The sequence below is a fragment of the Paroedura picta genome, chromosome 8 (assembly GCF_049243985.1).
Source record: "Paroedura picta isolate Pp20150507F chromosome 8, Ppicta_v3.0, whole genome shotgun sequence".
In the NCBI taxonomy this organism is placed as follows: domain Eukaryota; kingdom Metazoa; phylum Chordata; class Lepidosauria; order Squamata; family Gekkonidae; genus Paroedura; species Paroedura picta.
Window position 1 is genome coordinate 6,688,926 of NC_135376.1, and position 14,725 is coordinate 6,703,650.

At 54.9% G+C, this 14,725-nt stretch overlaps 2 protein-coding genes across 3 annotated transcripts; one reads left to right on the plus strand and one right to left on the minus strand.

Annotated features, from left to right (window-relative positions):
• The first annotated feature begins 1,106 nt into the window (after positions 1–1,106).
• On the plus strand, positions 1,107–8,051 carry THPO (thrombopoietin). 2 transcript variants are annotated; one of them, XM_077347817.1, is made up of 5 exons: positions 1,107–1,435; positions 3,902–4,029; positions 5,067–5,153; positions 6,149–6,313; positions 7,045–8,051. In XM_077347817.1, the coding sequence occupies exons 1-5, from the start codon at positions 1,423–1,425 to the stop codon at positions 7,210–7,212; spliced, it is 561 nt and encodes a 186-aa protein (XP_077203932.1). In that variant the 5' UTR covers positions 1,107–1,422; the 3' UTR covers positions 7,213–8,051. The 2 variants fall into 2 exon arrangements, with proteins under 2 accessions (XP_077203932.1, XP_077203933.1); XM_077347818.1 differs by having other exon boundaries at positions 1,108–1,435; positions 3,939–4,029.
• A 728-nt stretch (positions 8,052–8,779) lies between these two features.
• On the minus strand, positions 8,780–14,365 carry POLR2H (RNA polymerase II, I and III subunit H). The gene is made up of 5 exons (XM_077348249.1): positions 14,183–14,365; positions 13,285–13,368; positions 11,314–11,407; positions 10,397–10,480; positions 8,780–9,625 (listed from the first exon to the last, which is right to left on the minus strand). Exons 1-5 carry the CDS (start codon positions 14,253–14,255, stop codon positions 9,508–9,510), a joined length of 453 nt encoding a protein of 150 aa, XP_077204364.1. The 5' UTR covers positions 14,256–14,365; the 3' UTR covers positions 8,780–9,507.
• Positions 14,366–14,725: the final 360 nt, after the last annotated feature.

The window sequence follows — 14,725 nt, forward strand, 5'->3', positions numbered from 1 at the left end:
AGATGTCCATGAACTACAATTCCCAGGAGCCCCCTGCCAGCATTCACTGGCAGGGGGGCTCCTGGGAATTGTAGTCCATGGACATCTGGAGGGCCGCAGTTTGACTACCCCTGTGCTAGACAAACCTTAGCAACTACATTGAATTATAATGCTGGTTTAATATACCCTTTGCTGAATCTCAGCTGCCAGATCCAATTATAATGCTGGTTTAACATGCGCGTTACAGGACCTCAGCTGCTAGAAGGACAGCTCTGGTCCGGCACGGCTTATACCTCACCAAGCTGAATGCATCCCACTGACCGTCTCTTAGCTGCCTGCCCATGCGGTAGGAAATGCTCCCAGAGGTAGAAGGAATGAAGATACAAGCAGAACTGTCAACAACACCTGTTTTCGAGGTGCTACAATGTCAAAGAAAGCTTTGCAGTCTCACCTGGGATAGAACCCAGACCTGGAAGGGTCCATAGAGGGCATCTAGTCCCACCCCCTGCTCAATGCAAGATCAGCCTCAAGCATCCCGGAGAAATGTTCATCTAGCTGCTGCTGAAGACGGACAGGGAGGGGGAGCTCACCCTCTAGATTTGGGGGGTGGGGGTGGAATCTGAAGAGGGCCAGGACCCCAGCGGGGTACAGGGCTACAGTGGCCAACCTCCAAAGCAGACACTTTCTCAGAGGGAACAAATCCTGGTTGTCTGGAGAGCCATTGTCAAGCGAGAGCTCTCCCGACACCCCCTGGAGGTTGGCCACCTTAGGTCAAAGGGACGGGCACATCGCATCTGGCCCAGGGCACATGCAGAGAGAGAGAGAGAGAGAGAGAGAGAGAGAGACAGACAGACAGACAGACAGACAGACAGACAGACAGACAGACAGAGACAGAGACAGAGACAGAGTCAGAGAGAGACAGAGACAGAGAGAGACAGAGAGAGACAGAGACAGAGAGAGAGACAGAGTCAGAGAGAGACAGAGACAGAGAGAGACAGAGAGAGACAGAGACAGAGACAGAGTCAGAGACAGAGAGAGACAGAGAGAGACAGAGAGATACAGAGAGAGACGGTGGTCTGCTCAGGCGCTGCAAAACTTCCACCCGCCAGGAGACAGCAGCTCCCTGGCCTGCCTCTGGTCAGCCAAGGAGGAAATGCCTGTGAACTGGAAGCCTTCCTGAAGGATCGCCGTGTCGTGGCCCCAAGGTCTCCGGCTGCTGCACAACAGGAAGCCGAGCGCCGCTCGTGCGCCTCCACGGCCGGGAACTGCGCAGACGGCCCTGCCGAGAAGAAGCCCCCCGCAGCTGCCCCGGCCTCTGCTCCCCTCGCTGGACCTCCCGGCCGGGCCGGCGGCCACGAAGCCGCCCATGGAAGCCGGACAGGGGCCGGAGAGCAGCCGCCGTCCCCGGGCAGGGAGATGGTGTGACGAGACCGCCCGCCTGGCATGGCACTGAACCGTGAGTGCTGGCCCACACAGGTGCCCCCCAGGGCCTGGGGAAGGGGATCGGGGAGAGGGAGGCAGGGCCCTCGAGGACGGGAAGCAGGGACGGGCGTTTGCCTGTCCCCTGGCAGGGCTTCTGGTGTTGAAGGACCCAGGGAGGGATTCAGATGTGGGATTTGGTATCAGAGGATGTGAGGATGGACCCTGGAATCAGGAGCATTCAAAGCGGATGAGACAGAAGGCATCATGACTGTGCGAGCCTCCATGTTAAGAGGCAGTCAACCTCTGGATCCCAGGAAGCCACATCAGGGAAAGGCCTCAGCCTCTCTGCCCTGTTGTTGGCCCTCCAGAGGAACTGGTTGGCCATTGTGTGAGACAGGAGGCTGGACTAGAAGGACCCCTGGTCTGATCCATGAGGGCTCATGTCCTTAGGAAGGCCTCGGCCTCTCTGCCCTGTGGTTGGACCTCCAGGGGAACTGGTTGGCCCCTGTGTGAGACAGGAGGCTGGACTGGAGGGACCCCTGGGTCTGATCCAGCAGGGCTTTTCTCATGTTCTTATGAAGGCCTCAGTCTCTCTACCTTGTGGTTGGTCCCTTCAAAGAGATCCATTTCCTCCTGGGGAACTGATCCTTGTCCTCTGGAGAGCAGCTGAAATTCCAGGAGAGCTCCAGGCCCAGACTGGAGGTTGGTAACCCTAGGAATCAAGGTCCAGGTAGAAACTACAGACTCATCTGCATTGAATCCTGTTTTCAGGTTAAGGGCTGCTCCCCAAAGAAGTGTCTTATTGAGCAAGAGGGGTGTGAATGAGGAAACTCTGCTTGACCCTGTACTCCATGGGTAGTCAAACTGCGGCCCTCCAGGTGTCCATGGACTACAGTTCCCAGGAGCCTCTGCTAGCAGATGTCCATGGACTACAATTCCCAGGAGCCCCTGCCAGCAGATGTCCATGGACTACAATTCCCAGGAGCCCCTGCCAGCAGATGTCCATGGACTACAATTCCCAGGAGCCCCTGCCAGCAGATGTCCATGGACTACAATTCCCAGGAGCCCCTGACAGCAGATGTCCATGGACTACAATTCCCAGGAGCCCCTGCCAGCAGATGTCCATGGACTACAATTCCCAGGAGCCCCTGACAGCAGATGTCCATGGACTACAATTCCCAGGAGCCCCTGCCAGCAGATGTCCATGGACTACAATTCCCAGGAGCCCCTGACAGCAGATGTCCATGGACTACAATTCCCAGGAATTGTAGGGGCTCCTGGGAATTGTAGTCCATGGACATCTGGAGGGCCACACTTATCAGCGTGGGTCAGGCGGACCACAGAAATTCAGGCAGCAACATCTAGTCAAGGGAGTCCGATTACCTGGTTTGAAGGCCTGCAACAAGTCCTTGCTCCGAAGGGGCTGGAAATGCACTTTGCACGTGCTCAGAGGCTGTCTTGCCACTTCTTCCCCAAGGGCTAAGCCGTCGTTCGTATAAAACCCAGTTTATTTCCGATTGAGATGGGAGAAGAGCAGAGGAGCCTTAACAGACGGAGAGGGAAAGAGTGAGAAGGCGGCCCCCTTCCCAACGTAGCTGGAAGCCAGGCAGATGGGAGAAGAGCAGAGGAGCCTTAACAGACGGAGAGGGAAAGAGTGAGAAGGCGGCCCCCTTCCCAACGTAGCTGGAAGCCAGGCTGAATTTGTACGGTTTCCAACCTGATCATTGCAGCTTCCAAGGAAACTGGTCCTCTACTGTGGACAGCTGAGTTCCCCTGGAGGAAATGGCTGCTTGGGTGGGCGGGCATTGGGCCCAGCTGAGACCCCTCCCCAGGCCCCAGCCCCAAATTCCCAGGAAATTCCAAACCTGGAGATGGCACCCCATTCAACACTGAGCATAACAGTCCACAGCAGTGCAGCTTGGAGGAGGGGTGTGTGTGAGAGAGAGAGACATGCACACACATGAGTGTTCTTTCTAAAGTTGCCAACCTCCAGACAGGGCCGGGAGATCTCCCACTGTTAGAACGGATCTTCAAATGGGAGGGATCCGTTGGCTTGCAGAAAATGGCTGCTTCAGAGGGTGGGCTTTATGACTGATCCTTCCCCTCCCTAAACCCCGCCCTCCCAAGCTCCACTCCCCAAATCCAGAGGTGTTTCTCAAGCCACAACTGGCAACCCTATTTCTTCCCTACCCGCTCGCAGGTGAGTGGATCTGGGATGAGCGAGAGGCATTGGAGCTTCACTGGCGCATTCCCCTCCCCACCCACCAGATGGCACCCTCTGCCTCTTCTAGGCTCCACCCCTTGCCCCCTTAGGCCCTGCCCTTCAGCTCCAAGGCCCCGCCCCCTCTTGCATCTCAAGATCTGAACCTCAGGATACCTGGGGGTGGGGCTGTCCTTCAGGGGCGTGGTCCCCAGGAGGTGGGAATTAGGCAGCAGAAGAGCAGGGCCACCTTGGTGGTTGCCCCACACCTGTCCATCTCCCTTCCTCCTCTCCTCCCAGGGCTGCTTCTCTTCATCGCATTCTTACTCCACATCAGATGGTCCAGGACGAATCCCATACGGCTGATCTGCGACAGGAGGCTGATCCAGAAATACGTCGCGGAAGCCACGGACATGGAGGAACAAGCAGTAAGGAACTTCCGCTCACTTCGTTTGAATGATGCCTGGCGTCCCGGATCGCCTTCCCCTTCCGCACGAAGACGATGGTGTTCCGGCCACCGGCACGGACAGCTTTAGCATGAGATTGTTGGAGGGCATGGGTGGCTCCTAGCCAGGGTGGCTAAAGGGAATCACCACATTCAGTATTAAAGTGCGTTCACAATGGGTTTTATACCTTTTCAGGAGGGCCATGTTGGTCGGCAATAGAAGAGCAGCATTCGAGACCCGTAGAGACCAACAAGGATTTGGGGGTAGAAGTCTTCTAGAGCAGGGGTAGTCAACCTGTGGTCCTCCAGATGTTCATGGGTTACAATTCCCAGAGCCCCTGCCAGCAAGTGCTGGCAGGGGCTCATGGGAATTGTAGTCCATGAACATCTGGAGGACCACAGGTTGACTACCCCTGTTCTAGAGTAAGAGCTCTTTTGGCAGCCGAAAATCTTATTGGGTCCCCAAGGTAGGGGTGGGGGTAGGGTGGCCAGTCCCCTTGGCCAGCATCGGGGCAGGGGGGTATAGGGCTGCCCGATCCAGCTTGGGAGATGCCTGAAGATTTGAGGACGGAGCCTAGGGGAGACAGGGACCTTGGAGGGACACAAGGCCATAGTCTACTCTATATTTGTAGTCTCCAGGGGAAGTGATCTCTCTAGTCTGGAGAGGAGCTTTGATTCCAGGGGACCCCCACCTAGAGTGGCATCTCTAGTATAATGCCATAGTTACCCCTCCAAAGCAACTCCAAGGGAACTGATCTCTGCAGTCCGGAGATGAGCTTTAATTCCGGGGGATCCCCAGGCCCCACCTGGAGGGTGGCATCCCAGAACCTCAGTGGGGCATAAGGCCACAGAGTCCCCGCTCCCAAGCAGCCCCTTTCTCCAGGGGAACTGATCCCTTAAATCTGGAGAGGAGCTGTCATTCTGGGGATCCCCAGGCCCCACCTGGAGGATGGCATCCCTAGGTAGCACGGTCAACTGGCTAGTGTAGATCTTTGATCTTTTGGTCTTCTCTCTCCACAGCGACAATGTGAAGAGCTCCCCCTGCTCCCAGAACCGGTGCAGCTTCCCTTGGTGGGCTTTGCCCTCAGAGACTGGATGAGGATGACTGTGAGTAAGCAGCCAAGAACCGGGGGTATGCACTCATCCCTTCTGGAGTGCTGGCCCCCCCAAAAATCTACCCAAGAGCCCTCGTGGTGCGGTGGTTAAAAAGCGGTAGCTTCCAATCGGGAGGACCAGGGTTGGATTCTCCGCTCCGCTTCCGCAAGCTGCCAGCTGGGTGACCTTGGGCAGTCACAGTTCTCTCAGAGCTCTCTCAACCCCTGCCAACCTCACAGGGGATTTCTTGTGGGGAGAGGAAGGGGAAAGGGTTTGTCAGCCGCTTTGGGGGCTCTCCTTGGAGTAGCGAAAAGTGAGGGGTGTTATTGCTATCACAGAAAATTAGAACGAGGGAACTGCCAAAGGGGGACAGGTGTCATTTCTTGTGTGACGGTGGAGTGTAGGTTTGCCCTAAATGGGCTAGATTGATTAGGAAGTGGCATCAATTAGTTTGACTACCCCTGGTTTAGGGGGAGGGAAGGGAGCTCAGGAGGGGATGTGGCCACGAAATCCTCCCTTCAAGCCGGTTACTCCCTTCAGCCTAGGGTGACTCCCAGCTATAAGCTGGAGATCAGATGTGATTCCAGGGAAGATCCAGGTCCCGCCTGGAGGTTGGCAACCCTTAACAAACAAGAACAGGCTGGCTGACTATGGTTTGAGGGATTGGTGGAGCAGTGTATGCGGAGGGCTGAGGTTTGGAGAAGGGCAAGAATCCAGCACTTCCTGGGTCACTACGTAGAGGCAGGCAGTGGCCAACCCTGTATTAGTCCCTTTCCTTGAAAGCCCTACGGGCTGGCTGTAAGTCCACTGCAGCTGGACAGCTGTTCCGTGCACACAGGAATCGCAGCAGGTGTAATACCTCAACTTCCCCTCCTCTTGCAAAGCAGGCATTGTCTTGAGGGCTGCTGATGTGTGTGGCTCAGAGAGCAGTTGTGATCTTCGGAGAGTAGCGGGGCAGGGAGGTTGTATTTGCCCATTTCCATTCACTGGCTTTCCTTTCCCCGCAGAATCAGGCCAAAGGGCAAGAAGTGCTCCACGCCCTGGGAAAGGTGGTGGACGGTGCTGCGGTCGCACGGGAGGTGGTGCGGCAGGGATGTGCGGTGGGGCCTCTGCAACAGCTGTACGAGCGGGCCAGCTCCTTCCTCCTCCAGCTGCGGAACTTCAGGGCCCAGGTGAGAGGGATGGTGCAGAGGTTGGTGGGGCAGAGGGATTAGCCTGGTTCATGGAAGACAGACCCACAGTCAGAGGCACTAAGTCTTTGAGTCCCCCAGCCAGGGGGCAGCATCAGGGGAAGGCCTCGATTTCTCTGCCCTGTTGCTGGCCCTCCAGAGGAACTGGCTGGCCACTGTGAGAGACAGGATGCTGGACTGGAGGGGCCATTGGTCAGATCCAGCGGGGCTCATGTGTCCCACTGGATAGAATGGAGCAGATGGGGGCACCCTCTTTCAGAACCCCTGGAAGTGGATCCCATGGCCTGATTGATGTGTAATTTAGAGGGGGGACGGGTCAGGGGAGAGCCTCCCAGAGCTACCCTAAAAGCTTGGAAGCTGTAACTGACCCTTCCCCTCCCAGGACCCGGGAAAGGCGGAAATGCCGGAATTTCCATGAAAGTCAATGGTGTCATTGGGTGGGCTTAGTTAGGAAAGCCAGCCGTTTGATAGTCCCTGCCCTCCTCAACCTGGCCTGGTGGAACAGCTGGGTCTTGTGAGCCCTGGGCTCTGATGTCATTTGGCTAAGCATCCCACCTGAATGGGGCCAGTGCAAAAAAAAATGCCCTGTCCCTTAATGAGGGGAGTTTTATTTTAGGGCTGGGGCCCTCATCTCCGTAGTCTAGAGAGATTCCCAGGTCCCACCTGGAGTCTGGCATCCCTACCCTAAGGACAATCCTCTTTCTCCCCTCCAGGAAGAAAGCAGCAGCCAGCAGCTTGATGGAGCCCCGCAGGTCGCTCTTGAAAGAAACCCGCGGAGGATCTTCCAGACCTACAGCCAACTCGTGCGGGGGAAGCTCCGCTTCCTTTTCCAGGACTTGTGGAGAGACTCGTGTGCTGGAGAAGCCCCCGGGGCCACCTAGCAGCCCACTCACCGGAGCCCCTCAAGGGACCACTGGAAGCCCCCGCCGGCCGCTGGGCTGAGGCAGAGGGAGGTGAAAGCGCTCCAGCACGCCCCTGCTGGCCAGGAATGGAAGTGCAGGGTGGGCGGAGTCCTAGAAGCGGAGCACGGGGATCTAACCCCGCGAGAAAAGCAGGAGGGAGGACAACAGGGCTGCTCTGAGGAAGAGGCTGCCGGACTGCAGGTGGGGTCTGGAGACCTCCCGGAATTGCTACCCATCTCCAGTTCCCCCGGAGAAGACGGCTGCTCTGGACCACAGACTCTATGGCATTGGACCCTTCCCCAAAGCGTACCCTCACAAAGCTCCAGGGATTTCTCGAACTTGACTACCCATTTCACGTGCCAGTTTGGATGCTTCTCTGGCTGGGACCGTGGCAGTTTTGTCATTTTGCACCACAGTGATCTACAGGGAAGACAGACGTGGCTGGCTCTCTTGGAGTCAGCTCCCAGGCCTTCCCTTGATGTTGCCCCCTGGCTCTATGTTACCTTGCAGGGTTGTCTTCAAATGCAGTGGAGGCAGGGAAGATCAAGGTACTCAATCCTGAGTTCTTTAGAGCAGGGGTGGCTCTCTGGATGTCTGGGGCTCATGGTAATGGTAGTCCATAGACTACCGGAGAGCCATTTTGGTCAGCTCTGCCTTAGAGGACGGGGAGAACAATGAGTGGGACAGGAGTAAAAGTCGGAGTTCATTACAGACACTGCCTTGGCAAGCTGGAAATGTTACCACGTCTAAAATGTCACTGCAGTGATTAATAAGACAACTTAAAATATGAGCCTTTTAAAAAAGTGAGCAAAATATACGCCAGATTCACCATATACATCTGGGTGAGCCTTCATTTGAAATGGTTAAATCCCCAAGAAAAGGGGGGGGGGACTGGTCTGGATGGCTCTTTGTATTCTATTCCAGCAATGTGATTCTGGTATCTGCCAAAGCAATTCATGTTGTCAGCTCCAGGTGCAGAAATATCTGGCGATTTGAGGGAGGTGCCTGAGAGGGCAGGATTTAGGGAGTGGGGAGTCCCTGGCCAGCTATACTGCCATACATTTAGAGGTAATTCCTCATCTCCGGCCTCCACCTGGAGGTTGGCAACTCAACAGGCTGCAGCCCCTCACCCATTCCTTCTGTAAGTCACCAGTTCCCAAGGTTTTTTGGGGTGCCAAAAGTCCAAATTTACTTGCTATGGTGACCCACTGAAAAAAACAAAAACCCCAAAAGCACAGATTGCAGGGGCCCAACCTCCCATTTACTTTGTAGTCCTCTTTTGGGTCAGTGCCATGGAATTGGAAGTGCTCTTGTAAGCCACCCTTTTATCCAGACAGATGGCCTGACACATTCCTCGGTGCCCTCTAGTGGTCAATCTGTTAGTTGACAGATGCAAGCCTGCCACATCTCCCTGCAGATTTTTATCCCGGACGTAAAACGTTATAATATCAAATCGGCCACTAGAGGGCGGAACGGCAAGGAAAGCATCAGGAACACATGGCAAACGGTAAGGTAGGAAGGTCCAAGAACGTATGGTCAAAAATGAAAAAAAAACACACCTTTGTTTAATGACAGTAACAAAACTACAATTTGTCGCCTTGAGGAGATGCCCCTTCAGCTAAGTACAGCCCCCCCCTTCTCCTTAGCTTACTTAATACGTCAGCAGTGCCCAGCAGGTGCTTTGGAGGAACACCTGATAATTCCGTTGGCAGAAGAGGCAACTTCCGGCATTTTCTCCGGCTGCAGAACCCACCTTTGACTTCTGCTCTGATCTGACCGCCCCATAAATTTTTCCGGGGAGGGGAGCGTGGTCAAGTCCTACTCTGTGAAGTCTATAGATGGGTGGATGAAGGCTGGTGGGTTTTTTGAGGGGGCTGGGCTTGTAGAAAAGGGTAATGAAGGCCGGCTGGATTCCTTTCTACTTAAAAGTTCCAAGTATTTTTTGAGAAAGGTAATAAAAAAGAGACAGAGATCGGAAGTAGGCAGGATCGGAAGTGGGCGGTGACGCTCCTTCCACTGGAAGGGACAGACCTTCGTTTGCCTAGCCCCGCCCACGGAGCGAGTGGGAGGAGCAACCCTTCCCAGGATGTCCTCCTTCTCAGGGGGAGGAGTTGGCCCATTCAAGCTTTCCGCGGCAAATAGAACAGACGGGTGACCACTGGGGGTGGGTGGGAGGCTGTGCCCTCTGCTAGCCCAGCTCCATGGCCACGAGAAGCACCAAAGCTGTCTTGCCCCCATGGAGTCCAAGTGGCCCCTTGCCCAACTTGAAGCCGGTCAGAAGGCGAGTTTCTTCATCAACAGGTACACCCGGGAATCTACTTCGAATCCGTGCAAGTTGTTGGCGTCTCCCTGAAGCCGCATCAGCAGGCCACCGTAGGACACGTAGGCGGAGCTGGAGGAGAAAGGAGGGCAGGGGTGAGAACGGCGCGAAGGAGGCGCCGAGGGGACCCTAAGAAGCCCCCAGCAGCAAGGCTCTGTGAAGCCTTGGATGGGGGGCATTGCTCCGAAGCCTTTTAAGCAGAGAGGCCAAGGGAGGGCCCTAAAGCTGTCTCAAGGTGTAGCTTAGCTCAAAACAGGGTTTTTTTTGTGCTGGGAGTTTTAGAACAATTACCCCACTTCCTTGGGCTCAGGACTGGAGCCGGCCATGGGAACAAAGGCCGGTGCTTCCTTTCATCCAATCCAGCCAGGACACTGACACCCATCCCAATCCCCCAATCTCTCCCTCCTGCTTCATCGCCACTGAATTCATGGCGAGGTTTCTAGTTGTCCGCCCCTGTTCACCCTTTAAGCCAGGGGTAGTCAAACTGCGGCCCTCCAGATGTCCATGTACTACAATTCCCATGAGCCCCTGCCAGCAATTGCTGGCAGGGGCTCATGGGAATTGGAGTCCATGGCCATCTGTAGGGCTGCAGTTTGACTACCCCTGCTTAAGCTATACCTCCAGGAAAGGCACAAGAAACTGCTGCATCCTAGATCAGTCCACCCTAGCCTGAATGAGGTGACCGTTTGGCTCCGTTGAAAGCAGCCTGGTTCAAGAAATTCAGGGCCAGGACCCACACGCCGGAGGCTGGACCAGCATGCTTTGGGAGTTCAATCCTGTCCATGGGAACTCCCGTATACAGGAATGCTAAATCAGTACGAAATGTATCAGTGGGAGACTTACAGACGCGTGGCTGCCTCCGTGGACGTTTCGTCCCCTTCGATCCTGTACACCTTCCCGTACATCACGTACTCGAACTGGTCGGCTCTGTGAGCAAGGAGTAGATGACAAGACAGGATTGGTAGTGGTGGTTTCAGCTTTGCAAACGCACGAGAGTTAAGAGCCAAGAAAGAGCATGAACTGGCTCATAATGGAATTTTGGCTGGTTTGCAAACTGAAGGTCCACCAAGAACACACACAGGTTTTAAGGCCGCTTATGGTGGTTTGTACAGAGCAGAAAGCAGAGGTTTAAATGGGTCAAAGCCATTTAAACCCTTGCTTTCTGCTGTTTGTGAAAAACAGCTGAGCGGCAGGGGGCAGAAAGCGGAGGTTTAAATGGCTCCAAGACACTTAAATGCCATCTTCCTTCTAGCCGCCAAAAGCAGTGGGGAGCAGAAAGCAAGGATGAACCGATACAAGCTGGTCCTGTTTGCGAACCAACTTATTGCTTCATAGTTCTCCCACTAACAAAACAGCAAAAATGTGGTTCATGCTCATCCCTATTAATAAGCATATCTGGTGGGTGGGAAGTCACAACTTATGACAGCTAGATTTTGATCCTAACGTGCCTGAAAAGATGACTAGACTCACAGCAGAGACCTTTGTGACCCCTCCAAAGGCAAATCTCTCTGGACCTAGCTTTGAAAATTCGACCCATGGTCTGGACACAAAATCATAGAATTGGAAGGGACTACCCGGGTAATCTAGTCCAACCCCCTGCACTATGCAGGGCACTCCCAACCCTATCGCTCATCCACTGTCACCTGCCACCCCCTTGAATCTTCACAGACATGGTAGGGGCTGGGTTGTAACCTTGATTTGTGACTCAACTCCCGTTACATGTCCTCCCCTCTTGCGGAATCATTTCTGCCCATTAGTACCTGGAGGGTCGGTCGTCAGTGGGGTTGTACTCCCCATCATCCAAGGTCCCATCTTCGTACAGGGTGCTTGCGATCACGAGGCGGAATTTGTCCCCTGCGACGGAGGAGAGAACGAAACATCAAAGGTGAGAGTCTCTGCTCAGACCAGCTGTCCCCTCGGTGGCTCCTGAAGGGCCAGGAAGGTGGGCTGAGACAGAAAACTAGCAGCTTATGTATTGTAATCTGACAGATTTGGCCTTCCATCCTTAATTTATTGGTTTACAAGATTTCTAGCCAGCTTTTCAGCCCAATCAGGGCCACCAAGGTAGCTTCCTTAAGGGCTTGAAGAAGCAGCACTGGGTGCGTATCACCTGCTTTTCAATACCTGAAGGAGTCCCAAAGTAGCCAATGAGCACCTTTCCCTTGCTCTCCCCACAACAGAAACCACATGAGGTAGGTGAGGCTGAGAGAGGTCAGAGAGCACCGCTCTGCAAGAACAGCTCTAAGAGAACTGGGACTGATTCAAGGTAGGTAGGTAAGTAGGTAGGTAGGAAGGAAGGCGAAGAAGAAGAGTTGGTTCTTATATGCCGCTTTTCCCTACCCGAAGGAGGCTCAAAGCGGCTTACAGTCGCCTTCCCATTCCTCTCCCCACAAAAGACACCCTGTGAGGGAGGTGAGGCTGAGAGAGCCCTGATATTCCTGCTCAGTCAGAACAGTTTTATCAGTGCCGTGGCGAGCCCAAGGTCACCCAGCTGGTTGCATGTGGGGGAGCGCAGAATCGAACCCAGCATGCCAGATTAGAAGTCCGCACTCCTAACCACTACACCAAACTGGCAAAGAAGACTCAGGGCTGAAGGAAGAAAGGGGCTACTTTTTTATACCCAGCTGGCTGCATGTGGAAGAGTGTGGAATCAAACCCAGTTCTCCAGATTACAGGCTGCCACTCTCTAACCACGACACCACGCTGGCTGTCAGTCACTTCCTGTACCGGGTGGGGCACCAGGGCATCCACCAACACTTTTCATGGTGCCTACCAAGTCTTTCTGGAAGTGGGTGGGGCCATGCCGTGCCAGTGTCTCTTTCCTTCTTTCAGACTTCACTTTCCCCGGACATTTTAAAATTATGCCTCCTCTCCCTGGCACCTGGGCTTCCTCTCTGCTTGTGCCTCTGACTTCTGCAGCAGCCGTTTGTGGGCTTGCAGGGGTAGTGTGAGAATTCCACGTTGGCCCAGAGGCTCAGAAAGTTGGGGACCCCTGTGCTACTGCAACCTTTCAAGCTCTGCCAGTACTGTACAGGGGAATTTACACATAGGCACAGGAAGGGGCTGTGGCTCAGAGGAAAGAGCCTCTGCTTTGCACACACCGGGTGGTAGGTTCAAGCCTGGGCACCTGAAGTTTAAGAAAGGATCATATTACAGATGGACCCCTGGGTCTGATCCAGCAGATTTCTTCTGAAAGCCTTGGCCTCTCTGCCCTATGGTTGGCCCTTCAGAGGAACAGGTTGGCCATTTATACCCCACTTTTCACTATCCGAAGGAGTCTCAAAGCAGCTTACAATCACCCACCCTTCCTCTCCCCACAACAGACACCTGTGAGGTAAGTGGGGTTGAGAGAGCTCTGGAAGAACTGCTCTTCCAGCTCCAACAGGACTCTGATAGACCCAAGGTCACCCAGCTGGCTGCATGTGGCGGTGCAGGGAATCAAACACGACTCTCCAGATTAGAAGCTGCTGCTCTTAACCACAGCACCATGATGGACGCTTGGTCTCATCCAGCAGGGCCCCCTCGTATGTCCTAAGCTAGCCCATCCCTTAAAGTGAAGACCAACAGCTCAGTTATGGAAAAGGCGTAGGTGGGAAACCTCAGTGACACCCGGAAAGATCCCAAGATGTGCTTTGGGCAAGGAGTGTCAATTAGGGAGACCGTGGAGGCCGGGCACACGCAGCACCAGGGCCAGGCTTCCAACTTCAGCCGCCCCCCCCCCCCTCACTCACCTAAGTCAACAGGATAGATCTGCACGTTCACATCGAGGATCAGGTCCATCTTAAAGGACTCGCTCTCGCAGTGGAGCCGGGAAACTGAAAGCATCAATGGGGGCATCTGTTAGAGCAGGGATAGTCAACCTGTGGTCCTCCAGATGTCCATGGACTACAATTCCCATGAGCCCCTGCCAGCATTTGCTAGGGAACTGATGGAGCGAGGGGTGACAAATTTCTCCAAGTTTTGCTCAGATAGTAGTAATTCTGGCTTCCAGAATTGTTTATTAAAAAAGCAAGCCTAGCTTGCAGGAGACTAGATTCTCGGCTGTCTTTCAGAATGCTGTTTTAGATAATCTTGTGGAACGAGGATCCCGATAACCAGTGTTGATGCTATATGTCGAATTGACCTAATCGCAAAGCTAAAGGAAGAAGTCACAATTGTCCATGTAAACCATTGGAGGCTGGGTGGGAGGGGGAGACCTGGTAGCAACTTCTCAGAACCCGTCAGCAACTTTTTGACGGCCGGCTTGATGGCTGCAGGATGGTCCCGTGGGATGTCCAAGGGGGGTGGAGACCCCTGGTTAGTGGCTTGACCCATAAGGGCCTCACCTCTCCCCGCCACCAATGGGTCAGAATGAGTCTGCAAGCCCCAGGGAGCGTCTCTAAAGCGCCGGCCGGGAGGATGGAGGAGGGATGCGGACTAGTCAGGCTTCCCCCAGCCAAGTGCCACTGGGGTCGCGGAGTTTATTGTCTGTGCCCGGGACTGTGACCCTCGTGCAGCTCGGGGGCGTTCGGGGGCTCCTGGTCATTGCGGCCCACGGGCTGGCCAGCCCTGCCCTCGGCGTTCCCAACTCCCGGGAGCAAAGGCGGGAGAAAGGAAGACGTCACATCATTAGGGGAGTGGTAGGCTTACCCCTGTCGAACTTCTTGCCCTCCGGGTCGATGTCCTTCACGTCGAAGATGTCCTCGAAGAGGATGCCGGCCATGGCGAAACCCCCAGGTCCCCCTGCCCGGCTCGCAGCCGCCGCGGCCGATCCCCACGTGCAACACACGGGGGCGATCGGCGCTTCCGCTCGGGCGCAGGAGGATGACGTCAAGCGGCGGACGCCGGCGCCGCCACGTTGGTAGCGGGCGCAGGCTTGCCGGCGCGCATGCGCACGGGAAAATCCGGCCCAGCTGGCTCGCTTTAAAGGCCAGCTGGAGCGTCAATTGCTGAATAGTCGAGTCCTTCTTTTCGCAGCCGGGGAAGCGGCTGCTGTTAATGACATTATTTTATTTCCCTTCGGTTTTTGTGAACGGGAATGGAACCCAAAGCGCGCAAAAGAACCCAAAGAGAATTGAACCCAAATGATCCAGCTTGTTGCGCTCAAGGGCTAGTCAATCCGCGGCCCTCCAGATGTCCATGGACTACAATTCCCATGAGCCCCTGCCAGCATTTGCTGGCAGGGGCTCATGG